This window comes from Cynocephalus volans, chromosome 16 (genome assembly GCF_027409185.1).
Source record: "Cynocephalus volans isolate mCynVol1 chromosome 16, mCynVol1.pri, whole genome shotgun sequence".
NCBI classification, from domain to species: Eukaryota; Metazoa; Chordata; class Mammalia; order Dermoptera; family Cynocephalidae; genus Cynocephalus; species Cynocephalus volans.
Genome location: NC_084475.1, coordinates 41,735,087 through 41,762,041, shown reverse-complemented (window position 1 = coordinate 41,762,041; position 26,955 = coordinate 41,735,087). Strand labels below are relative to the sequence as shown.

At 43.0% G+C, this 26,955-nt stretch overlaps 1 protein-coding gene across 1 annotated transcript in view; it reads right to left on the bottom strand.

Annotated features, from left to right (window-relative positions):
• Positions 1–26,955, bottom strand: part of APBA1 (amyloid beta precursor protein binding family A member 1) — a 58,542-nt gene that overhangs the window by 19,112 nt on the left and 12,475 nt on the right. Inside the window, exons 2-6 of the mRNA XM_063081153.1 lie at positions 18,291–18,386; positions 13,886–13,925; positions 10,280–10,425; positions 1,287–1,319; positions 252–338 (exon numbers count right to left, since the gene is read on the bottom strand). Coding sequence (XP_062937223.1) covers positions 252–338; positions 1,287–1,319; positions 10,280–10,425; positions 13,886–13,925; positions 18,291–18,386 — 402 coding nt within the window. The remainder of the gene's footprint in view (positions 1–251; positions 339–1,286; positions 1,320–10,279; positions 10,426–13,885; positions 13,926–18,290; positions 18,387–26,955) is intronic.

Here is a 26,955-nt window from a genome sequence, read left to right as displayed (position 1 = left end):
CAAAAGGCTAATCCGTCCAAGTTAATGAACAGATAAGAACTTATGAGAATGATACACATCCGCGTTCTAGCTTTTCCTTTGTGCTTTAAGAAGACAGTCCCAAGCACCTCCCAGCAGCAGGCACTGCAAATGCAACCCTCTGGCTTGTATGGAACCCAGTATCTGGGGACAGCTGCTCTACAGACAGGGGCAGTCCCTGGGTTGCACTGCCACTACACTTCACCCCAAGAAAGGTGTGAGCCAGCTGATACCTGCGTGTCGGCATTCAACACCTTGATTCTCTGGGTAGAAATGAAGAGATCCACTTCGGTCATTGGCTGAGATTCACCTTCAGGAGCCTGAGAAGAACAATGCACCGAAAGAAAGTTTTACTATGTTACCGTGACCCAGGTGCACGGGAGCAAGGTTAGCTCACACACAGGCACCAAGACACAGTCACCAGAACGGCAACGCAGACTCTAGCATTCAGCTGCCAAAGCCAGGTACCACACAGAGGATGGACACATGGACGAGAGTCACCATCTCTAGGCCACAGGGAAAAATGTGGAATCCCCCATGCTTCCTCCATTAGAGAAGCAGTAACTCACTGCAGTAGACTCAAGGAGCAGAGGCAACCAACTTGTACCCAAGGACCTTGCAGAAGTCACTTAGGGCTTGCCCCTTCTTGGACTGATGGGGAACAATATTTACAGCAGGTGCAAACGAAGCCACTTGGATGCAGTTCTGGTAAGAGGGTCTTCATGTTCACACACCACCACAGCAACACAGAAGCACTTGCCAACTCCTGCCACCCCATTAAAAAAGAGCCCCAATGCCACAACATCCCAGGAGTAGTTCATAAGCACCTAGAAGCTCCACAACCAAAAAAGCAGAGTCTGGTTCATTTAGGGATTAATTACACACACGTGTGGTTATTAGCGAGTTTTCTTTTTTGCATCCAGCAATCTGACAAATCCACAAATCAATCGTAACTGTAGTTGAACAGACCCAAGTCCCTGACATCAATGCTCCTGAGTGGTTGGAACTTTCACACTATAACATGGTTCATTTAGCATCTCCAATCTGCTCCCTGTCGTTCCTCTGAAGTGAAATGACTAATGAGCAACAGAAAACGGCCACTTTAGGCAACTGAGTTTTGAAAGACGCTGGCTTATGGGGCGGTTCAAAAAGAAATCTGAACAAAAACTTGCTGGATGCAGAAAACAAAAACACAAAATAATAAAAAGGCAAAACATAAACAAAAGAACAGGCATAACACCAAGCTGCTGAAGTTGTTTGTACTGCACCTTCTTCCTGCTTTTGGCTAATTTCTGGGCCATCTGCTTAGCATGGAACAAACAGAGACAGGAGAATAGTTAGAAAGGAACTTGCAGAGAGATTCAAAGTTGAAAAGGGAATTGACAAACTAACACTGATTAGTGGTATAAGGCATTTTGTGGGAGGAGGACTAGCTTAAAAAAATCTCACTTTAAAACAAATTCCTAATTCAGAATTAGTAAGTGGTGAGGGCAGTGAGATGAAGGAAACATATTAAGGTGCTTCTCTTATACTTATCTGCAATTTATCTTTAAAAAAAATCAACTTTTGGTTCTATTGACTTTCTTTACTGTATGCCTGTTTTTCTATTTCATTCACTTCAGTCTAGATCTTTATCTCCTTCTACTTTCTTTGGATTTGCTGATTTTTTTCTGAGCATCTTGAGATAAAAACTTAAATATGGCTTTTCAAACTTTTCCCCCACCCTGGTATTTAAAGCTATGAATGTCCCTCTAAGCACTGCTTTGGCTGTATCACACTAATTTGGGTATGTTGCAATTTAATTATTATTCCATTAAAACATCTTCTCATTTCCACTGTGATTTCTTCTTTGAACCTTAGATTACTTAGAATTGTGTTATTACTTTCAGTGCATTTGGTGATTTTCTAGTAATCTTTTTGTTATTGATTTCTGAATTAATTCCACTGTGGTCAGAGAACATATTCTGTACAATTTCAATCTTTTGCTGAATCATAGCTGAATGGCCCAGCTGAATGATTAACTAGGTGAATGTATCATGTGGACTTCAAAATATGCATTCTGTAGTTGCTGGGAACAGTGTTTGATCAATGTCAATTAGGTCAATTAAGTTGGTTAAGAGTATTGGTTAACTATCCTGTGTACTTGCTGATTTCCTTGTCTGCTTATTCTACCATTTATTGAGAGAGGTCTGATAAAATCTCCATCTGTTACTGTGGGTTTGTCTATGTATCCTTCTGGTTCTGCCCATCTTTGCTTTATCTATCTTGTTGCTATGTAATAAAGTGCAAACACATTTAAGATGTTATGTCTTCCTGTTGAATTGATCCTTTTATTTTTCTTCTTTATCTTCTTAACTTAAATTTTTACAGTATTACTAGAGTTTATACCTAATGAAGAATGGATGTAATAGTCCCCTTTTGCTTATAATTAAAAGACAGCACAGTTAATAAAAGCAGAGAGTGTGGGAATGGATTGTCTAAAACTGAATCTTGGCTCTGCCACCTACTATTTGTGTGACTTTGAGCAAGCCACTTAACGTTTCTGTGCCTCAATTTCTTCATCTGTAAAACAGTATTTACCTCATAGAGCTGGTCTGAAGATAAAATGAATACATGCAAAGTTCTCGAACAGTGCCTGGGGCATTATGAGCACTACATTTGTGTTTGCTATATGATTATAATTTACTTATGTCACGATGCAATTTCCTGGCTTTTGGTAAGGCCTGCTGTATATACAGATCTTGCACAAATATGGATGAATCAAAGGCCAAACTGTGGATGCTGTTGTGGTGATGGGTGGGGTGGAGGAAGACCTGTTCTCTCATGTTCCCTGGTACTCACCTGGTAGAAAAGCTCTTTTGCTCTCAGCAGTGCATCTCTATTTCATTAATGACTAAAATCTGTTGCCTGTACTGCCTCACTGTAGAGAAATTGGATGAGCCATCCATCCAAACACCTAGTAGCTAATCTCTGATATGCCCAGGAAACCAGGGCCCGGCCATTCCACACGGCCACACCACAGCTCTGACTAGGGGTCATAAGTTCATGGTGAACAGTCTACTCTGGAAACACTGGCAGGCAGCAACTACAAGTGTTATCCTAACTGCCGTGCATCACAGTGGAAAGATTTCTGCATCTAAGGAGTGGCCCTGAGCTGATGTCACGCCATGCCATGCCATGCCACACAGATTCCTGTGTGGTATCCCTGAGTCCTGTCAGGAAGGTTCTGACCTGCCTTGGTTATAACCTACATGACAAATGACTGCTGTGAGATCTCAATGTTCGTTTTCTACCCCCTCCCCTGAAATGACATGGCAGTAATGTAGGAATTTTTCAGTAATTTTGATACTAAACCTAAAAGCTGTTGGCCAAAATTTTTCAACTCTAGGGAACTGTGCTTTGAAAAAACCCTTTTTCAAAGGTCCACTATCAATGGAATACCCAAATTCTGGGTTTTTTTTTGCTAGATCTGATGATGAAGAGGATCCAAAAGGCAAACTGAGTTTCAGGAAAGGTATTCTAAAATAATTCTTATGAAACTAAAAATATTTTATGCACTTAGAGGAATACCACCTTTAACTCACTTATGATAACCAACTGCCCTGAGACAAATTATAATTTAAAATCTAGAAATAACATTGAAAAAGATGAGGGGGGCGAAACCAGAATGAGAAACTGGAGCAGTAGAAAGAGGTCCTAGAGAAACATAAGGCCAGCATGCATCTCAAAGCAAGGAATGACAACATCCACTTAAATCCTCACGTTGCATGGGACCGACCATGGCTTACCACCCAGCAGGGGTGTGCTGCAAAGGATAAACTGAGGCACCATCCGTCACTCACTCAATCCACAATGTATACTGAGTATTTACTGTTACTAAGACACTCTAAATAGTCATGCTAGGGATCCTTTTGACTGTTCTATCCTTTCTCACCTCAGCTGACATTTACTGAGCACTTTTCATGTGCCAGTATCCCTCTAAGCACTTCACATATATCAACGTAAAAGCTTACAAAAACCCTGTGTGGTAGGCATATTATCCCCAGTTTTCAGAAAAGGAAAATAAGGCACAGAGAGGCTAATTAACTTGCCCAAGATCACACAGCTATGAAGTGGCAGAATAGATTCAAACCCAGGCAATCTCACTCTGCATGCCAAGCTACTAGTTGTACAACCTGGGCAAGCTTCTCATCTGTCAACTTTTCAGTGTGTCTGTAAAATTGGGTTAATAATACCAATAATACCGATACTACCTCACAGGATTCCCTACCCTATCTATTTTGAGTAAATGAAGTAACGTATGTGACGGACCTGATGTGTCAGTATCCTCTTTACTGACTGTAGACTTCTTTAAGCAAGATGGGAAATGGCATGACTTAGACAAAGCTACAATGATAAAAACTTTAATTATACAATGAAATCATAATTTTTAACATTGAAAAGGAAATCAAAAAAGAATGGAAAAATCTGATCTTTGTGATATAAAGAATATTTGATAATAAATGCCCTTGAAAAAATGCACAGACCACAAAATACAATGGTACTTCAAAAAGTTTATGGAAAGATTTGTAAGATTTTTGAACTCAATTTTTCTGTCAACTTTTTGAAGTACATCATACCTAAACACCACATGTGACATAATTATATGAGCTTCATAAATAGGGCAAGAACAGAGACAAAGACACCGCACCCAGCATGGACAGTGTCTCAGCAGGTCACCTGGTCTTCTGATAGAAAAGCAGAGAATGAAGCGGGAATGTGGGTGGAATGTAAGGATGGAGAGGTGGAGAGAAAGAAGACAGGGCGCTTGCTGCACTGGCTTCAAGTTTGGTTAGATAAGAAGCAAGCAGGATTTCCACACTGTGGGGGAGAGGTGTGTTCCACAGGACAAAGCTCTCTCCAGAATTTTCTCCCAAAACATGTTCCAGAGGATACTAGCAACAAGACATGAGCAGGTATCCCACAGTGATGATGTATTCTGTGCTCAAATAATTATGGGAGCTGCTGGTTAAACAAAATGAACGAGATCTCCTTAGTACAGGACTTCTCAGAGCCTTTAAGAGGAAAACATATGTGGCAAATATCCAAAAAGGAGATCCATTTTGTAGTGTTTCCTAAGCTTATTTGCCAATGGAACCCTACCAGAAACGAGCACTTGTCTTGACTATAATGCTGCACAGTACAGTCGGAGAAAAGATGCTCCCTAATGCTGGACGGTCCACTCTTTGAAAGGCAGTGGTCCCCAAACTGTAGCGCACATCAGAACTTCCTGGAGGGATTGTTAAAACACAGATTCTTGGGCCCCAGATTCTGGGGTCAGGCCTGAGAATCTGCATTTTAACAAGTTTCTAGACAATGCTGATACTACTGATCTGGAGATCACACTTTGAGAACCACTGCTCGACTACATCCCCCTAAGGTAGATGGGAGCTTCCTGGAAGGATATTATTTCTTCTCAAAAATAATAAGAAAGGCAGAAAGGACACATTAGGGAGGGATGAAAGATGTAAAAAAAACCAAAAAAAACCCCAAAGTGGCAGATGTCTTCTAATTTGGCTATTGTGCTCAGACATGCTTTATTTCTTACATTTTGGTAAATGGAAAAATCTTCTAATTTCAGATTCCTCAGCTTGCCTTGTATTATTGCTACCTAAACATTCTTTTCAGCTTCTTTTTAGACTGCAAGTTTCTCAAGGTCAAGGACTGTGTGTACGGGTCAATTTTCACTCCTAAAGTGTCTAACACAGGAGTCTGCAGAGGAACAGCTTGCTTTTTGAGCCAAATTCATTTGTTTTCTTCTTGCATTCAGCAGAAAATGCCTGGCCAAACCATAGCTCCAAATTCTCTCCCCATTTGGCAAATGAACCTGTAAATTCTTTGTTAAATTAAGCAAATAGCAATTCTCAAAACTCCACATGTAAATCCAGTGAGCAATATTCAATTCTAGTATACACTTGGTGCTATGTGAGTGACAGACACCACAATCAACAAACAGAACAGAAATTAAAGACTGTTTTGAAATGGAAACCTAAGCTTCAGGGTCAGCGTCTGCTCAGAGATAAAGCACGGCAAACAGCAGGATGCATGCACAGTCAGTATTTCTTCCACCCATCCGGGCAAACAATGTAGGCAGAGGAAAGAGAGAGGGGCAGATTGAGGATCTCTGTGGGGAGGGAGGGAGGAAGAAGGAATCAGAAAACGAAAGGAGAAAACTATTCCACCTTTGTTTAGGTGAAAATACCAAGTCAGAAATTACTAATCAGCTGATCATCTTGGGGTGAAGAACACTGCTAAATGGATTGCAAAATAAATTCATAGAGGGCTGGCCTGTGGCTCACTTGGGAGAGTGTGGTGCTGATAACACCGAGGCCGCAGGTTCAGATCCCGTATAGGGATGGCTGGTTTGCTCACTGGTTGAGCGTGGTGCTGACAACACCAAGTCAAGGGTTAAGATCCCCTTACCAGTCATCTTTAAAAAAAAAAAAATAAATTCATAGAGTTTTTCTTTCCTGGAAGGACGCTACAAAATCTATAGTGCAATGTTCTGTGTCCTTTCTTCTGGTGTGGCCTAGAATAACTGGTTCCTGAAATGTCAGTCTCTCGTTAGGAAACAGTGTGGTCCCAGCTCCCTCGGGAGCAATGTCTCCTAGGCATGTGTGGGCCCCATGGTGCAAGTTCCACTTGAGCCCAGCCCAGACAGATTGGGATAAATGCTCTTATACTCCCCTGTGCACGTGATAAAGTCTCTGCACGCTCCTGACACAGTCACTTTCTAAGCGGTGCTGAAATAAACAGCCATCTCCACTTACAATGGGAAAAGGCTTCTGGCTGGGTGTAATGTCAAACAATCTGACAAGCATATAAACGGATGTAAAAGGAACACAAAGCAGAAAATATTTAATGACATGCAGCAGTTCCTTCCAATGCACAGAAGCACATTGTAAAGTGATACTTATAAATGAAATGTAACTATTTCATTTTAGCACTCTATAATGAATTCATCACATTTGAATAATTTGCTTGTAAAACTAAATATATGTTTTTCAGATGCCTACTCTGCTCTAGGCAGGTCTAAAATGTATTTATAATCAAACAGCTTCTATCTTGCTTGTTCTGATTGACAGAACCATCTAATTTTTGGTTCAAAGGAACTGTGGAACTTCTGGATACCAACCCCCTGGAAGTTTCAAAATAAAATTTCTGATTTCTTATGAGGGAGCTGGACTTTTAGAAAGGAAAAACAACACTATTGGATTCTACTGTGGAAATAAAATGTAATTCATAATACGACTACACTGGATGGGATCTGGTACAGGGATGCTGCTTCACGTTCAGGTGACGCGCCTGTGCCTGCCTCCCCCTCCCTTCAAGGCCTTCTGAGCATACATAAGTGTCATAAGGGGAGTGGAAAGACACAGGTGCTCTACCTGCAGGAGTCAAAAGCTGCCAGAAGGCTAATAACAAGGCACCTCAAGTGAAACCTGAGCCTTAAAGATTTTTGAAACCTTGATGGTAGAACCTAGGAAAAACTAACCTCAAGGCAACACACAGTTTTCTATCTCAGGAGTCTTCAGTACTCCTTTGGGGGCAGACCGTTGCTTTGTTCTGGAAGATTCACCTGAATGGGCCCTGGCAGCATTCCTTGATGGGGGTGCTTGGCATTTTGGTGCAGACAAATTTTTGTTGTGTGGCTCTGTTCTGGACATTACAGGGTATTAAGCATACCTGACTCTGGCCCAGCAAATGTCCCCAGTCACTGTGAGAACCAGATGTGCCCCCACCCATTTCCAAACACACCTTGTGGAGGTGGTCCCCATCTGTGAGAGAGCCACTGAGTGAGGCACACCAGTCCTTGTGCTCACACAGACCCTGGGGAGCGAAGGGCACTGTTCACCTGGGAGACTAAGTGCTGTGTGTGGTAACCGCAGGACACATGGAGCCAGAACCATGTTCCTATAGACTTTAAAGTTCTCTGCTCTGTATAAAATAGGATGGGACTGTGCCTGAAAAGTAGCTTGTTCTCTCTGAGAGGTTTGTGTGTTGTTTTGAATGCTGTGCTTGAAAGACACTAAATTAGGATGGAGAAGACTGTGGAGAGACTTGCAAACATTAATGTCCCCTCTCTGTGGTAAGGGGAAATGGTGAAAAGGAATTAGGCCAACCTTGGATAGGCAGTTCAACAGGAACCTGCTGATGCTGTATCCGTAGCATTATTTAGTCTGAAATTCCCAACAGGTATGAAGGTCAGGTTGATAGATTTTCATGGAGTTATATATAGTCCTGGCAGGAACTACGGACAAGATGCACCCCTGTGGGCAGGGGTGGGGCTTCCCTTAAAGAATTGGGCCTTCCCATTGTCCATCATCCCGGGAGAGGCTGACTTTAGGAGAAAACTAAGCACCCCAGAAGTGAGGTGGTGCCTCTCTGAGGCACCAATGAAGTTTCTGTGTCCCAGATGAAGTGGCTGAGTGGGTCCCTGACACATAGAAGGAACCAGCAGGTCCTATCAGTAATCCTGATACTGGGTCTGGCCTACCAACGTTGTGATAGTCACCACTCGAGGCAGTTGTAAATTATTCTCCGACTTATCAGTCCTAACCCCTGGGATGTCAGTAGTAGTATCAGGAGTTGCAGCATGGGCTTACTCAATGAGTAGTGATGAGGGCAGCCTGAGCTCAGGAGAGAAGCGCTGCCTCCACGCACAGAGAGCGGCAGGCGGCACTTGCAGGCCCCAGGAGCGGGGGCAGGGGCAGCTGGATGAGGAAGCAATGAGATGGCCTGGGCACATGCACACAGCATCCTGGGCAGCCGAGGGTTCAAAGTCATCATCAGGAGGGCACCAGTAGAAATCTGACCTGTTTACTATCCAGCACATGGCAGAGCCTGGACGTGTGACTCACAGGAATCGGCTCAGGCCAGAGGCCCAGATCACCCACCTTTCCTCTGCAAGCACCTCTCTGAACTGTTGGTCCCTGTTCCCTCTGCCTCTCAGGTGGTGTCCCATCTCTCCCGGCCTCCCCTGCACTCCTGTGGCACTTAGACTCTGACACACCTCTACTCTGTGGCACCTCTCTCCTCTGGTGCACCCCGCACATTCACTGGCTTGACTCGTCATTTCTGCATCTATGTTGTGGAGCTTGTGGCTACAAAGCTCACTTCACCTACTGCCACTCCTCCTCCCTTCCACACCCCTGCACGGCCCGCACACCTAACTGCATGTAGGTGCTCGCGGAACACTTCTCGGATTGAGAGACCAGGGACTCTCGGTTACTGTCCTCTACTTGTCCTTCTTTCTTACTCCACACTGCCACACAAACAACAGGCTGCAATGTGGGGACATGTGAGTGAGAAAGTGTGAAAAAGAGAATGGCTCCTTAATGGGAAAATCAACTTTGACCAGTTGAAACTGGATAAAACCAATTCTGGCAAGTCCTATTCCAACTTGCTAGAAATACCTGGTTCTGGGTTTCAATAGTGATGCTCTCCCTGTGGCTCCAGGTGAAACAGCCTCGTGGCTCTAGGGTGGCTGCCCAGTGGCTCCAGGGGCTGGAGGCACAATGGCATTTAGACGGCATGAATGCTCTTTAAGTGTCCCTGTAGCCAGGTATGTCCATGATTCCAGGTAGTTTTGGCATCATGGTGGAGATTCTAGAGCTCTGCATTTCCATGGAATCAAACTGGTTCTGGCTGGTTCAAACTAGTTGTGAATGATTTAAACCAGATGAAAGTGGTTCCTCCTGGATCAATTGTTTCTTTTAAGTCCTGATAAAACAGATTTAAACCAGCTCTAACTAGTTTAAACTGGGTTAGCCTTGCACTGACTCATTCAGATTAGCCAGGTTAGATTCCAAATGGCTCACTCTATTTGAAGCAAGCCAGTTCAATCCAGTTTGAACAGGATCAGTCAGTTCAAAAGCAATGGCACCTAGTTTGAACCAACTGTCACATGAGTGTTTAACTCACTGACCTCTGGTTGTCAGTGGAGTCCAGGGATGCACGTCTCACATTTGAGGCATAATGCTCAAGATGACAACCTGCCCCGTTATATCACCTTTGCAAAGTTTATGGTCATGTGTACTTTTTCTCCATTTAGAACAACCTAAATAGACAGTGTGTAAATACAAGGCCTCCAGTGCACGTGGAAGTCTTTTTCACTCATAACTGTCAGCAGGTACATGTATCAGCACTGCCTGCGATACTGGGCCTAGATACAGAGCTAGGGACCACTCAGGTGCCCATATCTACCCACTGTCCCCCTCACCTTGATCCTGCTCACTGCTTCCTGGGCCTGCATCATGCGCACGTTTTTGGAGGGAGTCTTGTCTGAGAGCAGCTGGGTGGAGCCAAGATAATTGGCAGCAAAAATGATTCCATCAATCAAGTCTTCAGGGTCGCAAGGTCCAGGAACTGTAAGACACAGAGCCTCAGCGGTGAGTGAAGCCACCCTGGGGCAGGGCCCTCCAAACCCCCAAGGGCACACCACTCCATCCCCCATGCATCCCCACTGGCACAGGAGGGCCAGGTATGGAGACCCCTAAGCAGGTGAGTCAACCTGCTGGTTGGTCTAGGCATCTCTGTGTGTCTGCCTTCACCCACTCCTCATTTTCAAATAGAAGGCACAGTTTCTTAGAGTAATTTACTTCACCCAAGCCATCTACTGTGAGAGTGATGCAAATATTTACTTAAATACAAAACATAAAATTCAGTGACAAAGGAAGTCATTTCTCCAGCTAGACTGTGAACTCTTTGGGGAAAAGGATCATGTTATTTTCATCCTTGACTCTCTTGTGTGAGTGTCTATCACTCAGTGGCTATCATCTAGATGTTTGCCAGATTAAATAAAGGTGACTGCAAAGCTGTCTTATTAGAAAACCTCATTTTATAGCAATTCCTATTGCTTGCCACCTATGCATATTTCCTTCCTCCATTTAATCCATAATAGAGGAAACAAATCTAATACATCAGAAACATGAGGAAATTTGTTTCAGATTGTCTAGTTTCCTATAATGGCCTCTGACCCCAGTTCTGCTAGACAGGTACCATTACCCCAAAACCATGGTCCCATGCTGCCAATCTTGCTACCTTACGGGCCATAATGTCCCCAGCCTGGGCCCACACATAGATCAATTCCAAGGAAAATCAAAATTTTCTGTTCTCATTGACTAGCTTTTAAATCAAAGCTGTTTTAAATATTTTAAATGGTGGTACCTAATTCGAACCACAATCATCTGTAAACCCTACCTAAAATTAAAACATGTCTGGATAATATTTAACTTTATAACAGGTTCACTAAGAAAGGCATTCCAATCTGCAATTTAAAAATATGTATTTTCTTTGACTTGAATGCTATATTTGGGATACCAACATATACATTTTAACCCACTGTTAAAACCTCAGGGTCTTAAATTAGATAACTTGAAATGGAAATAGTTTGCCTTCTTCCTCTTGGAGCTAATCTGAAATGGTTTTTATTTTTATCCTTAAATAACAAGTTCATCTTAAGCTAATACAGCTGCTTCCCATGATAAGCTATTTATCAGGGTACAGACTTAAAATAATCTATTTATTTTTATAAAACTAAGGTGGTGGTAGAAAGAAATTAAAAGTGTTTTGGGAAGGGTCTTCACAAAGCATCTGGGTAAGTAATTAAATAAGGAGGCCTGTTATTTGTCTTTTTCTTGATCTTAATAAGAAAGACTCCTGGACAAACACTATAAGCCAAACCTGCTTCCACTACATACCAGTAATTTATTCTCTTCTCAACAGCCACATGGGTCCCACCCTGAAACTTTGATAGATGTGAGAAGGATTCAGGTTATTTACAATATACGTTTTAGTTGTATAGCAGGGAAGTATATAAAATAATATATGGACAGATTTGAACCCACACTACACTTTATATAAAGATTGTCAGTCTTCTATGATAAGTTCCTAAATGATAGATTTACAATGTTACTTAAACATTATCATTCTTGCTAACCAGATATTAAGAAAAAAGATCTAATCCGGGATAGTAATTTTTAAAAGCTTTCATCTACTTTAAAAAAATGATAAATGTTAAAAGAAAAAAATTAATCATCTGCTCCATGTGATTTCCAAGATTATATATTCATCTCTGATTTAGCTCTGGCCATTGAAAAGGGTCCCTTTCAACTACTATAAGTGTGGGTACGGAGATATGTTTGAAACCTGTCCAGATAATATTTAAATGATCACATGAATGCCAAGCAGCCAAGAGGCACAAATACTGATCCTAAACAAACTTTTTTTTTTTTTTTTTTTTTGTCGTTTTTTCGTGACCGGCCCTCAGCCAGTGAGTGCACCGGTCAGTCCTATATAGGATCCGAACCCGCGGCGGGAGCGTCGCCGCGCTGCCAGCGCAGCACTCTACCAAGTGCGCCATGGGCTCGGCCCCTAAACAAACTTTTAATTTGAGATATGATCTTATGCTGTTTATCCTTCAAGGGCATTGGCTATGACTGAACTTCATCGCCAGCCACTGTATCACACCCAGAAAAAAAAAAAAACTCTACTTTCGTAAATTTACTTTAAGCTCAGTGCTAGTATATTTTTTTAAAGTTTTTTTTTTTTTTTTTAAATGAAGGTATAGTGATCCCAGGCCAAAGAACTGAGGGTTGATTCTGAGCTTAGGGAACGTGTTTTTGGGTTGCTCAGGGGACGAACAAGCATGTACTATGTCCTCACGCTCAGGTTGATGCTGAGCCTGAAAATCTCTAGTCCTGGAGGGATGAATATGAAGAAGAAGGGAGTTTCCAAACTTCTGAAAACTTCCCAGGGTGCTCTCATGGAATTTCAGAGCCTCACAAAATTGATGCAAATAATTTACAAGTTACTGAAGAAAGAAATCTGAGTAACTAAACCACAACTATGAGCTCGTCCTGGGCTTCAGGACCAAGAGTTCATGAATGTTTATGCAACCTGGTAATTCATTCCCAGGCAGGGGAACATACCAACTGTTCACTCACAGGATCCAAAAGGCCAGACGGGCCTCAAAGAGATGTCTGGGCATTCTCTGGCCTCCAGAAAAGTCTCCTTCAAGGACGTGGCCATCTACCTTGATAGGGCATCAGTGCCACCTTTGGCCAGAGGTGCCTCTGTGTGATTGAAAAATAGGCACCCCATTTGGGTGGCACAACCTCAAGCTGGGTTGCATAGCGTGGTCTGAGTTTTGGCCCCACTAGGCCTCTTGAGTGGCTGCCCTTGTGCAGTGAATAACCTGCACAACCATGTGTGGCAGCCCTGCAGAGAACACAGTCCCAAGGAGAACTGTGGAGCCAGCCTACTGGTTCATAGCCTGGCTCTGCTTTGCTAACTGCGTGATCTTTGGGCAAGTTACCCTCTCAATGCCTCAGTTCTCTCATGAGTTACATGGGGATAATAATTAAACCCACTTTCCAAGAAGGACGTGAGGATTCAATTAGTCATTTTGTGGAAAGTGCTTAGAACAAACAGCACCTGGCCTTTCGTAGAGGACCAAAATTTCTCCCTTAGTTCAAGTTCACTCCCGCCTGAATTGTCCTTGATGGATGTAAGAGATGCACTGGGCTAGAAGTCAGGAGACTTGGGTTTCAGATCCAAGGTGGCCATTGCTAAGCTGTATGACACAGTAAGGCCCACAGCCTCCTCCAGCCTCAGGGCCTCGATCCACATAATGAGCAAAAGCTGGGGAGGATTTTTGAGAGGTGTCCAGCTGTTGTACTTTTAATCTAAGATCCTAAGACTGTTAACACTGTGAATAAGTGACATTGTGGCCTTTCTTCCCATTTTATCTCTGTGCTTCAAATGCCCAGAATGCTAAAACATTCATGATTGACTCAGTGCTCAATATTTTCTTTTTATCTCTTACCTTCAACGTAGGTTGGGAATGAAGCCAAGCTTTTTCTTGACTGTAATTAAGACAAAGAGGTTTCAAAAAGGGCAAAGCATGATGAAATATGCATTAACACAACCATCCATGCAACATGAAAAATAAATATATCACCAGCAGCAGTTTCTTAACCAGTTATTGACCATTTTTGCTTAGAGGAAGTGAAGTGTGGACAAACATATGCATTTATTATTAAAGGCTACCTAAAACCCAGAACAGTCTATTCATATTTTGGATAACTTGAAAATCCGACATTTCACAATCAGAGAGGTATCTGTTGGCTAAAAAAAAAAAAATTCCACAGATCAAAGTCTATAATCAGCAATAGCAATAAAAAGGGCACAAATAAAAATTTGTATTCATAAGAATCTGTGTTTCCATGTGAAGAACTGCTGATCGGTAAAAGCACCAACAACATGATTATATGCTGAAATCGAGAATTCCTTTAGAGAATTTTATTTTAGGTCTCTGCTGCAGTGTGGATCTCTCATTGCTCTAAAAATATGTGCTCTCTTCCTTTCATGTCTTACTGATTTATTTTAGTTGAAAAATTCCATTCTATAAATCATTATTGTACATTACCTTAAAATAAGAACACAACAAAGGAGTAAATTAAAACCCCTGGAATTTCTCACATTAAGTTACACCTCATAGCACAGGTCAGTCTTCTCACAGCACTGCTGGAAGTGGATACAATGAGCTAGAAACCTTCTAGAACCTGAGTAGATAGCAGCTTAAATGTCAGCTCTCAAGGAGCAAAACTTACCATAGGCTCCTTTCAGAAGCAATGTCCCAGACATAACTCTGAGTGAGATAAGACTAGGAAATTCATTCCTGCTGCAGCTAAGAATAGAATTTGTAGCTGATACGTTTGGGGCAGGGTGATATGAACATTGCAAGGGAGTCGAGAGCAAATGATAAAGACAAGTGTCCCTAAATGGGCAAAAGGCAGGGTCTGCATAGCTGAGATCTTCATTGCTGAGAACCTACTAGGTACTAGGTGATCATTTAAATACGTGCCTTTTAGATAAAGGGTATCTAGCACAGCACGGCTGCCCAGCTGGTTGACTTGAATAGATGGCATATTCTGGGGTGCATGGTCGGCTAGAAGAGGGATGGGCTCTGGGTCATGGTTGGGATGTCATGGGAAGCAACTCGAAATCCTAGCACCTTATGCAGTGCTCTTTACTTGGAAGATGAGAATGGCAAAGGGATGTTTACTTAGTTAATACTTGCACAACATTCTAAAAATAGTAGTATTGATTAGTTTGTGAAAAATTGGGGGCAGTTAAAGAAATCCGGTTTTAAGACTAACTCAATTCAGAACAATGGCAAGAACTCAACAGTAATCACACAATATACCTCACAGGGCAACTTGTCCATAAACCTGTTGTGCTCACTGGGATGAAATGTCTCTTCACACTAATAAAGGTGCATTTCTTGTGCACCAGGAATGAAGGGTTACTGGCTGCTAATGCATTTATGGAAAAATGCGCTCCAAGTTAAAGCGAGAGTATGTGGACAGGGGAGAGAGAACTCCAATGTCAGCAGTGCAATGCATTAATTTTACTTTCCACTAACCCAGTGAGAAGACAGGCCCAGTTGAGTGTCAACAGCCAAGACTGTCTAATTCTGGTTGGTTTTTAAAAAACCCCATAACTTCATGGTATGCAGATGGAAACCAGCTTCTTCATAAGGGCCAAACACTTTTAAATCATTATTTCTCAGCCATCTTCCTGCCCTTGTCCCCAGAAGCTAGAGCTCTGGGGTGATGAGAGTTCACTTTGTTTAATCAAAATGGCTTAGCCTCCAGGTACATCCAAGAAGCCAATTCAGATTTTCTTGGGATATTAGGATATTTTACTGAATGTTAATCTCAAAGGCAGAGTCCAGATTTTAACAGAAGCTATAAAAGGATTACTTGGGTCTATAGCTCTAGAAGCCGCCATTTTCTTTAGAGCTACAACAGAGGACATTTAATACATTCACTTATTCTCTATTCATGAGCTCATGACTAGCTTTCTTTAGTCTCTGGGGTAGTAAATTTTTTTTAAAAAAGAGTTTTGTGAAATTAAAGAATCTCTAATTATTGCACACAAAGAGGATTTTCATCATTATTTCTAAAGATATGCAGAAACATGCGCCAAGTCCTGTAGGAACTGAGAAACCAACACATTTGCCTTGCTTATTATATCTGATGCACAATCTAATGTTGAATATGCAGATGTCTGATTAGGCCTTTGTTTTTTCACATGTGGACTGAGATGAACATCAGTTGACCCTTAATATTCAAGAATTAATAAAGTCACATTCAAGAAACTAAAGGTTGAGATCTTTGGGCTTTTTCCTGGGGGTCTCCATATGGAGAGCATGGAGGCCAGACAATTGGAATAATGATATACAAGCCACCTTGTCCGTCAGTCTGTGACCCACAAGCACATTCCATGCCAGGGCAGCAGATCCTGGAGTTTACAGCTTGAGCCCACAGGAGCTCTGGATTCAAATCCTGGCTGACCACTTGTGAGCTCTGTGACCTCCATTGAATTACTCAACCTCTCGGCTTTCCCAGCTAACAAATGAGGACAATGATGCCTCACAGAATTTAAGGATTAAATGAGATACTATCTGTGAGTTGTTCCACCTGGTGCCTGAGACACTGTAAAGGCTCAAGAAATGATAATGCTCATTACTGCTGTCATCAGTGCAGCTGTCACTCTTTTCTTACTATCTTTTCTCACCCATCCATGTGCTATGAATAAAGTATGAAGCAGACCGTGGGATGGTGGGACCAGCAGAAATTGTGACCCTGTCCCTTCCTATTCCAGAGGCCTAAGGTCTGAGGATCAAGACCAGAGGAGGACAAAGTATATTTCCAGTCTAAATTCTAATGCTGGCATCATTCCAGAGAAGGTCACTGTTTGTTTGGTTTAATATAAATGGATCAAGTAAAAAAAAAAAAAAAAACAACTTCTCCCCTCCATGAATATTTAATGGCAAATGTAGGTGTATTCGATGATACTTTAAGGATAAATTTTACGTAAGACTCCCTTTAGAAGTGATTTGCCAGTCAGGTTAAAACAGAGATTGTTTTCTTCTACGGCATTTTACATAAAATCATCAGAAAGAGGAGGAGAAATGACACAATCACTCATCGTGCAGTTTATCTCTAGCGCACCAATACCTCCTCAGTATTGATTAGAGAATGTCTGTATTTAGAGTGAGCTGAGCCCACACACGGATTCTGGAGCAGGCCAGTATTTACCTGATGCTGGTTCATAATAGGTGTGGGTGACAGCTGGTGTAAAAGGACATCGGGTGCTGGGGAGGACAGTGGCTTCCCTCAGGAGAAAATACCTGCCCTTTTCCAGCCCCAGAAACCTCAGTAGGAGCAAGCAGCGTCTCATCAGTTCAATACTCTGCTGTATTCAGCTCAGTGACTCCTCCACAAGTGGAGTGACCATATAATTTGTTGTCCAAAAGGGACACTTCAGAGCTTTCCAGTAGCCCCTAACCACATGTGGCTATTTAAGTTAATTAAACTGTAATGAAATTAAATTCAGTTCCTCAGTCCCACTGGCCATATTTCAAGGGCTCAGTAGGCACGTGAGGCTAGGGACGACCCTGTCAGACAGTACAGAAGTAGAACGTTTCTTTTTGTTTTGTTTGTTTTGGATTGAACCCTGGACCTTGGTGTCATCAGCACCACACTCTAACCAACGGAGCTGAGCAGCCAGCCCAGAGTAGAACATTTTCGTCATCTGGGAAAGTTCTATTGGAGAGCAACACTATAGAAAGTGAGAAGGGGAGCTCCCAGGTGGGCTGCTTGGACAGTAAGTGTGAGCTGGAACCACCCCAGGTAAACCAGGATGTGTGGTCACTCTGCTTTTATAAAAGATATTTCACTTGGGCCTGAAATGTGGGAATTTAAGAAACTGACCCATTTCCCAAACCACACATCAACTGCAAATCCATGGTATCAGAAGACACCTGAACGCCATGAGCAAGGATACTGCTTCGTGGAGTTTTTGACGCCCAATGTCCACTGGTGTCCAAAAGAACTTTCTGCAATGATGCAGATGTTCTGCAATATGTCCTGTCCACGTCAGTAGCTGCCAGTCACTGGTGGCTACGTAGCACTTGAAATGTGGCTGGCGTACCGGAGGAAGTAAATGTCTCATTTTATTAATCAGACACCTGTGGCTAGTGGCTACCAAATTGGACGGCTTGGCTCTAATAGATGAATTACACAGTGGAGAGAGAAATCAAATTTTTCTCCCCAGGGAAATTTGGGTCGGGAGCTCTGCAGGGGGCTGGGGAAAGCACAGAGTAGGCTTAGAATAAAACAAAGTAGGCTGATGGCTTTGGAAACAAAACAGCGCCCTACCTCTTTATTTGTGGAGGCTTCCGCGGGGTCACTGGGATGGAGGGGTGTGCTCGACGACTCTGCACCCAAGGGTGAGGAACTGCCAGGAGATGGAGACTAGAACACAGCAAGAGGATAAAGAGCAGTGAGAATCCCAGCAACTCAGGGGACAGCCGGCCTGGGGGAAAGGGACAGCAGAGAGGAGCAGAGGACCACAGCCGAATGGACATTTCCATGGGGAGAAAACCTCCTTGAAAAGGAACTGCCAACCAGACATACCAAACCTGGGGTTTCCAAGCTTTCTTTTCTATTCCTGCCCATGTTTTCAAAGGAGCTTTTATAGCTCTGGGTCTTTTTTTCCCCCTTAGACCAACTGTTGAAAGAAAATTTAGAAAAAGTTGAATATTTTAAATGAATAGAGCTAAAGGTATTACACAAATATGTTTAAAATCTTTTTCTCTTATTGAAGGACACAAACACTTAGAATACCAAATGTCTTAGAAAATTACCGGCTTAAGATTATCTGAATGAAAGAGTAAAAACTAAAACGTGTATTTTTAAAGAGGCAGCTGGGATGGATTTTGATAACTGGAAACCACACCGTCAGTATGTTCCTAGTCAGCTCAGAGTTTGAATATTTTGTCTGATGTAATCCACAGGCCACTGAAAATTCAGAGAAATTTCAGCATTGCCCCATCCAAACGTTACCTGGGATGCTCTTTGAACAGTTGAAAAATCCTTAGTCAAATGAAAATAAGGCTTAGAAAATAGATTTGGGGGTGTGGTCCCCGTCGGGTGCGGTACCACCTCAGTGGTTGGGGCGCAGGCTCTGCACACGGAGCTCCCAGGTCAGCACACCAGCACGGCAGGTGCATCAGAAATATCTGCTGAATGAATGAGCAAATAAAGCAAGCAAGCACAGGGAGGGGACTCGAACAGGCTCCGAGAACACTCCCCAGCCGATACACATTTCCGTGTGTTCCTGAAATTGTGGGAGATGAACGACATCTTCAGGTAGGCCACAGGGAGGCTTAAGACTTCTGCAGCAATGGTCTTTGAGAGCAAAGAGGCATCGCTTCCCAGTTTGTCCATTTACCAGGGGTCATAAAGCACAGGAGAAACCACACCAGGATGTATCCTCTCAAGAAGTGTGGGGATGCGAGTGAGGGGAGGCAAATCCTGGGCAAAGGAAGCAAAACAACACTCGTGTTTGCTTGAACCTGAGTCTGATCTCAAGACTGTTCCCCTTGGGGAAGCTGAGGCACAGAGACATCCGTAAAGTATCGGCATGGAGAGGGAGAATGTTTCACAAAGCAATAGTGCCGGGGGCTGGGAGCACCTTAATATAAAAGAGGGAACCTCGGTGAGCACTGTGTGAAGTCAAAAAAAAAAAAAAAAAAAAAAGTCTTTTCCAAAAAGTTGGAACTATAGGAAATATGGGGGGCACCAAACAAACAGAAAGATAACGCAGTTAAATTCATTATTATTCAGAGTAAGAAGCGGTACGATCCCAGCCTATTGCTGAAGCTTGGATGTGTTTTCCATAAGCCCATATACCTGATTCTAGGCAGGGAGGTGATGGCTAACGAAGGAGCCTCTTAAATATTCACATGCAGAAATCACACCCACTGCGGTAAAGCCAAGAGGGCAGGCACAGGGTAACAGCAGACATAAAGTACCCAAGCCCCACAGCCCCTGGCCACAATAAAGTAGCCCTGCATGTTTTTAAAAAGAAGCATGTGGAAATTTTCATTCAGCACCCAAGAGAGTTGGTGGGTACTTGCTGAAACAGCTCTATGTTTGGCCTACTCAAAATTAATGTAGCAAAGTCTTCATGAGAATTTAATGCCTTTAAATTGCCCAGTTTTTCAAATTGGAAGGGCTTCCGTAGATGTTTAAGGCTCTATTTTTTTCCCCAAGTCATTTTCTCTGTCACAAAGATTTTAAGGGTCTAGCCCCTGGGGAAGCTAATGTAGCTTGATTTTATTTTATTACTTGGTTCGAGGGCTGTGTAACACCTTCATTAAAAAGAGGGAAAAAAAAATCCTCCAGAGAATCTCACATCTCCTACTTATTTTCTGCTCCAAATCTTCTAAAAATGGATTCTTTACATCTCGCAGGCACCAGGTGATTTTAGGGTGATGTGAGAAGCCAGGTTATCTGGACGGTGGGCAGGAATGTGGAAGAGGGAACTTGGACCCCACAGTAAAGTGAAATGACTAGTGCTGGGGCCTGCCATGGAACCTGGGGAAGAGGCACAAATGACCCTGGGGGCCCTGCCCTCAGAGGCTCTCATGGGACTCACACCAACCTTATCAGGTACCACTTACCCTCACACACCTGATGCTCTAGCCTTCTGCATATGCACAAGCTCAATGGAGTTTCCTTCCATTTGCATGGACAATTAATGACCTCCATCTAGAGAGTTCTCCCTTTTCTCCTATGTTCAATGCTCAATTTGAAAGCACTCACCTCACTGAAGCTTTCTCAGACTATGTTCACAGTACCCTTCTCCCCAGAAGGCACCCGCCATGTTTCATAATTATCTCTTTGTGTGTGTGTGTGTCCCTCCACCCCTAAGAGCTCTAAGGCAGTAGGGATCTTGTCTCATTCAACTTTGTCATCCAAGTGCCTAGCCCTGGGTCTTGTAAACAGTAGGCTCTCAGTAAATGTCTACTGAATAAAGGATTTCAATGTAGTTTTTAGCTTTACAATGTTTTCCAACTTGCTTGGGAAGCAGATATGTTACAGATTCACACACCTCTTCCTTTGATTATTTTTTAGTGAAGCTCTTTTGAAACAGAAAGATGTCCCCAAATGAGGGAGGACCTCATCTGGTAGAAGCCTACAAATCAGCACACACCACTGTTGACAAAGTGAAGGGTAGACAAACACCTTCAGAACAGACACAGCCCCCTGAAGCCTAAACAAAGGGGTTAGTACTCAGCTCATCTCAAATGTCTGCTTTAAAAGCCCTTTGCCTCTGACCTCTAGCTTTTACCTTAATATACTCTTAAAAGTGGAGGGAAAAAAATCGAAATTAGATAATACTTTTTACTTTCAAAGAATGTATTGGGGGCAAAATTTAGCCAATGAAATATGATAGAAAGAGTAAAAATTATTATAACACATTCTTCTGTCTGGAGTCCCATGCCTTCTGGGCTACTGGCTCAGTTTTAAGCAAATGAGTCCAAGGGTGGGAAGCAAATGTGGGGTCAGGAATTCACAAAGGTGAGTGCCACACAAGGACGTCTATCTAGGATGTGGTGTTCAAAACTCACTCATTAATAACTCCCCATTGTACATAATTACATGAAGTCTCAAGCTCAACAACTTGTCTTCTGCAGACTGTGTTCCAGCAGATTCTCCACAACTATGATCTAAATTTTACCACCACAGCTCTGGGATTCCACAAAGCAGAGCTTTTAGCCTCAAGACTTAGGTTCCTCAATTCCAAGACCAGAAACATACTGTCTTGTCCAATGGCATGGGAGCCAGAGGTGGCCCGGGGAGGCAAAAGCATCCCAAGGGAAAGTGCTCATTCATTTTGATTCTGAGTGAACATCTCCTAGGGCAAACACTGCACTGCTGGTGGTAGAGGTAAGGCAGACAAATAGCTTCAGGAACTTTCAGGCTGTGCTGGTAGGGGAGAAAAGCAGCACACGAGTCAGTATTCATTTCTCCCTTCAACAGACATCTCAGTGCCTACCTGTGTTCCTACCTCTGGGCCAGAAAACAAAGAGGAAGGAGACGTCTCCAGTAAATAGGAGAAGGCAGAGATATAAAGGCAGGACTGTGGCAGGTGGCTAGGACATTAATCTGTACAGTGGCGACACAGGGTTGGGAATGACCAGCTCTGCAGGAGGGGAGGGGCTCTTATCAGGCAATGCTTCATCTGTGCAATTTCTGACATGTCCATTGGAATATGAGGGTTCAGGGTCGTGCTATTACAGTGACCAGTATAGAAAAAGAATCACGTGCATAAGCACGACTCTACTGTTAATTTACAGCACAGCTCACACATCACCTTGATGTACCACTGATTAGGACACTTAGTGAAAGACCCCAGCCAGCACTAGCCAACCTTGAGGAATCTCAGTACATGTTGGTCCCTGTCTTCCAAGGAAACTCAGTGACAAATATTCACTGTAACAACAAGTAGGAGAAAATAACTCTTTAAAAAATTATACAGTTTTGCTGAATCCATCTGGGACAGAGTTAATTAGTAATTTCACATATGTGAAACAACTCATAGAACTGAGAATAAGGTGTTGTTGTTTTTTTTATGTGACCAAGCAGCCAATATACTACATGAGACTGCTGCACTAAGAGCTCATGAAACTTCTTAACCCCAAACCTCTCACTAAAGTACCTATTTACTTTCATTTTAAACACAGTTTTAACAAGCTCTGAGCAAGTCATTCCTCAACTCAAAAATATTTAGTTGTTCCTTTTTGCTTATAGAATAACTTCTAGGCTCTTTACTGTGGCACTTAAGGCACTCCAAGGTTTGGCCTTAATTCCTTTACTGCTTTTTCCCCTTCTAGCTCTTACTCTCGATCGTCAAGTCAAACTGAACTATAGTACTTTCTATTCCCAGCATATAACCTGCATGTTTCTGCTCATGGCCTTTTTTATGACTTTGTCCAAATTCCACACATCCATGAGCCTCCAAAGGTCCACTTCAAATACCTTTTTTGTGCAGTCTTCCCAATTCTCTTAAGTGAAAGGAATCCCTGTCCTATAAAGATTGGTTGCATGCGTTATATCCATGCCATTTTTATGATGCACCACTTTCTCCTGTGTATTTTATAAATATATAATAATACTATAGGATAATAGCTATATTCTAATTACACTATTTTAATAAACATCACAAAGACAGAATATGATTAATTTACATTTCCTTTGCAAGTGCCAAATACAGAGCCCCCACAAAAAAAAACACAACAGAAATTCAATAAGTGTGCTGACTAAATAAAGGATGCATAGACATCTATCTTGTTGTATCAGAGGAAAAAGGAAATGAAAAACAGATTTACATGCAGAGTAGGTTCTGAATGCATGCAGTACTGCACTCGTGCTCACGCGGTTGGTTACTGGTACCCACGTGCGGCTAAGCGTTCTTGATCAAGATCTGTCTCCCCTCTTTAGCAGATATCACTTGAAAATCGTGCATCCCTATACGATTAGCATAGTACGGTGGATACAGTATTGGAAACAAGTGTTCTCAAAGGTGGCATTTCATATAGACTGTAGTTGAACACTTGGCCATTCAATTCCTGTCCAACCTGAACATTCTGGTTCCACATCCTTTTTCTACATGGAATTTTCAAGATGTGGTTAGCTAGGGCAGGCCATGGCACATGCTCTAGTTCTTCTGGTAAAATTCTGTTTTGTGACTATGTGGGGCTTCTCACCTTCTAGTGTCCGCAAATAGCTTTTTCACTTATGCTTATCACTTTATCTGGCTTTATCTTTTTTCTCAAATTAATGTATATTGTTTCCCTCACTGATCTATTTTAAATTAACCTTGTTCCACGTTAAAATTAAAAAAAAAAAAAAAAAGAACACCAAGAAACTCAAGTATATGATTAGTTTTTTTTTTGCCCCAAGGTATGTCTGTGCTTCGGAAAATCGAAACTGGTTAAGAAATCCATAATAATTCACTCTCGATTCAAACTATATTATCAATGCACATTTGCAATACCTTAATGTAGTAAAATAGGAAAATTAGCATAGGCATTGCAGGGGCATAATTATGTCATTAAAATAATAATGGCCTGGGCTTAATGAAGTATTTATATATACATTTGTAATGGATTCAATTAATACCAAGGGGACATTTTGAGATAACTGTCTGCTAAAATATTCTAACCATTTCTGTTCTCTCCTTTCCCACAGGCAAAGCACTTCGCTCCCACTTCCAAGTCTGTTCAGCCCATGTTAAGGCTGGAGGGTGACGACCTAGATCACCCAGTCCCCAGAGAGCCTTGCACAGCAGCAATCTCCTCAAACAGAGGCTAATTTCATCATAGGAGGCCACACAAACAATTCATTATATCACCATCAAAAGGGCTCTCGGTTTCTAAAGCTATGTTCTCAAAGGTAAAAAAAATTAACCAGTTAACCATAAACCAGAGTCATCAGTGTAAGAGTAAAACAACTTATCTTTTCGCTCTTTGAAAGAGCCTCACCGTATTTACTTGAAATACTCTACAACCTGGACAAATGAGGGAGCCTTTTATTCATTTCCCCTTTTAAGTCCACTCATTCCTCGATGGTCTTCCCATGCTATCATTCCCACGCCACCAGCCCTGAGCTCAGTGAGAGGAAAAACCAAAGTCACCTTTAAGTCCTTTAAAGAGATGCAGCCAAGAGCACACGATTTGCTGTAATAACCCATTACCTGCTAAGAACAGCAACAGCTGCCATTGACAGAGGGCTCACTATGCACCAGGCACTGCACAAGGGCACATTATACCCATCACCTCATTGACTAGCAAAGCCTTTCCTCGTGTGCCAAACATTAATCTCCATTCATTTCCATTAGCATCAAGGAAGCAAGAGAGACAATACCCAGCATGGAATTGGAGGCTACAGTGCTCAAAGTAACTCATTTATTAGAACATGGAGAATCAGAATGCAATGATGACAGAGAAAGCAACAAGCATGACATCTTCCAAGCACACTTTCTGCATGACCACATGCCTTTACTCCCTCTTTGCCATCTTGCACTTCCAAGCCACAGGCAAACCTGGTTATGTTTCCTTGTCCTGGTCAGTGCCCACTCTCCCCTTCTACTCCTGCTTTGCTCACTCACTCCTGCTGTCGAGGGAAGCCATCTGACAGGACCAAGAGAAGGGAACCCAAAGCAAAGCAGCAAACATTGTTTTGAGGCCTGAGGATCCACCTACCTCTCCTTCCTGACACTCAAACTGGTACATCCAAAAATTCTCCATCTTTCTGGGTGCTGTCTGGGCAGCCGGGCCAACTCGGATGCGTCCACTTGTGAGCTGAGGCTAACTCCTGACCTCAGTGCTGTTTGGTGGATTGTTTCCAGTGGTGTTGGATGCCTGAGTCAATAATGCAACTGGTAACAGGAGACAGTGCCCACCTCCCAGGGGGTCTGGCCCCTCTGCATTAACCCCTTGGTGCCTGAGCAGCTAGGGCAGCCGTGCGTCACTGGTGAAGCTTTGTCAGCTGATGTTTCTGAGAAGGGGCTGGCCTACCCCTTCTGGCAGCAGCACCTACTATTTCTGGGGAAAGTAGCTCGGCTCTGACGTGCTATCAGAAACTTTCACACACTCCAAACTCTGCTACGTTTATAGAACCTGTGAAAAAGCATCCAGCTTATGTGGAAGGAAGGGGTGGGAGTCACAGGTGAAGAGGTTCTCTGAGGACCCATGTCAGAATGCACCTGGGCACGTGGTGAGAGCTTGGAGAGCATGGTGGCCAGCCAGGGGCTGGGCCTCCGGGGGCACAGGACACTGGGAGAGGACCTTTGTGCCTCTTCACGTTCACTGAACACCTCTGACAGCCTCGGGCTGCACTCTGAGTAAGGGGATATGGCAAGACAGCTACACAAACATGAAAAGAGCTGCCCCCAGAGCCAGCATGGTCTGAACCAAACCAACGGATAATCCCAAATTGGGTTCAAGAACTGGACTGTACCCACTGGTTCAGAGAAGACCAGAGGAAGGTCAAGACAAACAGGCTGAACTGGAGGGAGCTCATCAAAACAGAGGGGGCAAGGTGGTTCTGAAGGCAGAAGAGGCAGATAGAGACCTCCAAGAGCTAGGGACCTCTTAAAGACCAACCGCAGTGGGAAGCACCTGGAAACACAAAAGACACTCAGCCTAGCGGATGACGTCAACCTTCTCACCAAATGCTTTATCACACATGCTGACAGATCTGTCAGAGGCTGCCTGTTTAGTTAATATGCTGTGATAGGGCCAAAAGAAGAGATGCAAAGGACCAGAACAATCCATAGCTGGAAAATTTGCCCATGCTAGTGGAAAGTTTCCTGAGCCGTGGACAAGCTCTGCAGGCCAAAGTGAGAAACAGGTCAGAGAGAGGGCGTCCCCGGGCACTGCCCATCTCTGCTACTGCTCTGTGTTTCTGACCAGTCTTGCTGGTAGTCAGACTGCACCTACTATTACCCGGGTCAGTCTGACGCAACTCCTGTGGCAGCCAGCCACCCTGCAAGAAAGCCATTTCCCAAATGGTCAGCTCTGCAGGAGGTATTCCTTCCTGCTTTACGGCACTGGGCATCTCTCAAAACCTTTCATTCTTTCCATTAAGTATTTAAAAGAGAAAATCTTTGGGCGTTGATTCTCAAGCGTGTGGACTAGACACTCCTCCCATTTAACCCTCTCTAGCTCAGGCTGAAGCCATGCTCTCCACCATTCCTCTTGAAACTTGCTTTGGTTTGATCTCATCAACCACCCAGCACAGGGCGGCTGAAGCCCTCAGAGTCTCCACTGCTGCTGTTGAAAGCTTGTAACTTTGTCAGTTACTAGCTAGAGAATGACCAGCACACACAAGACTTAAAATCACCAGACAGACTACAAAGAATACTGCTAGACCTTCTGGAAAGTTATAGGCAGCACCTATACATAGTGTCCTATTGGTGCCATAAAACTCGGAATTCTTTCCCTGGCTCTTTTGTTTTCATTCTTTCTTC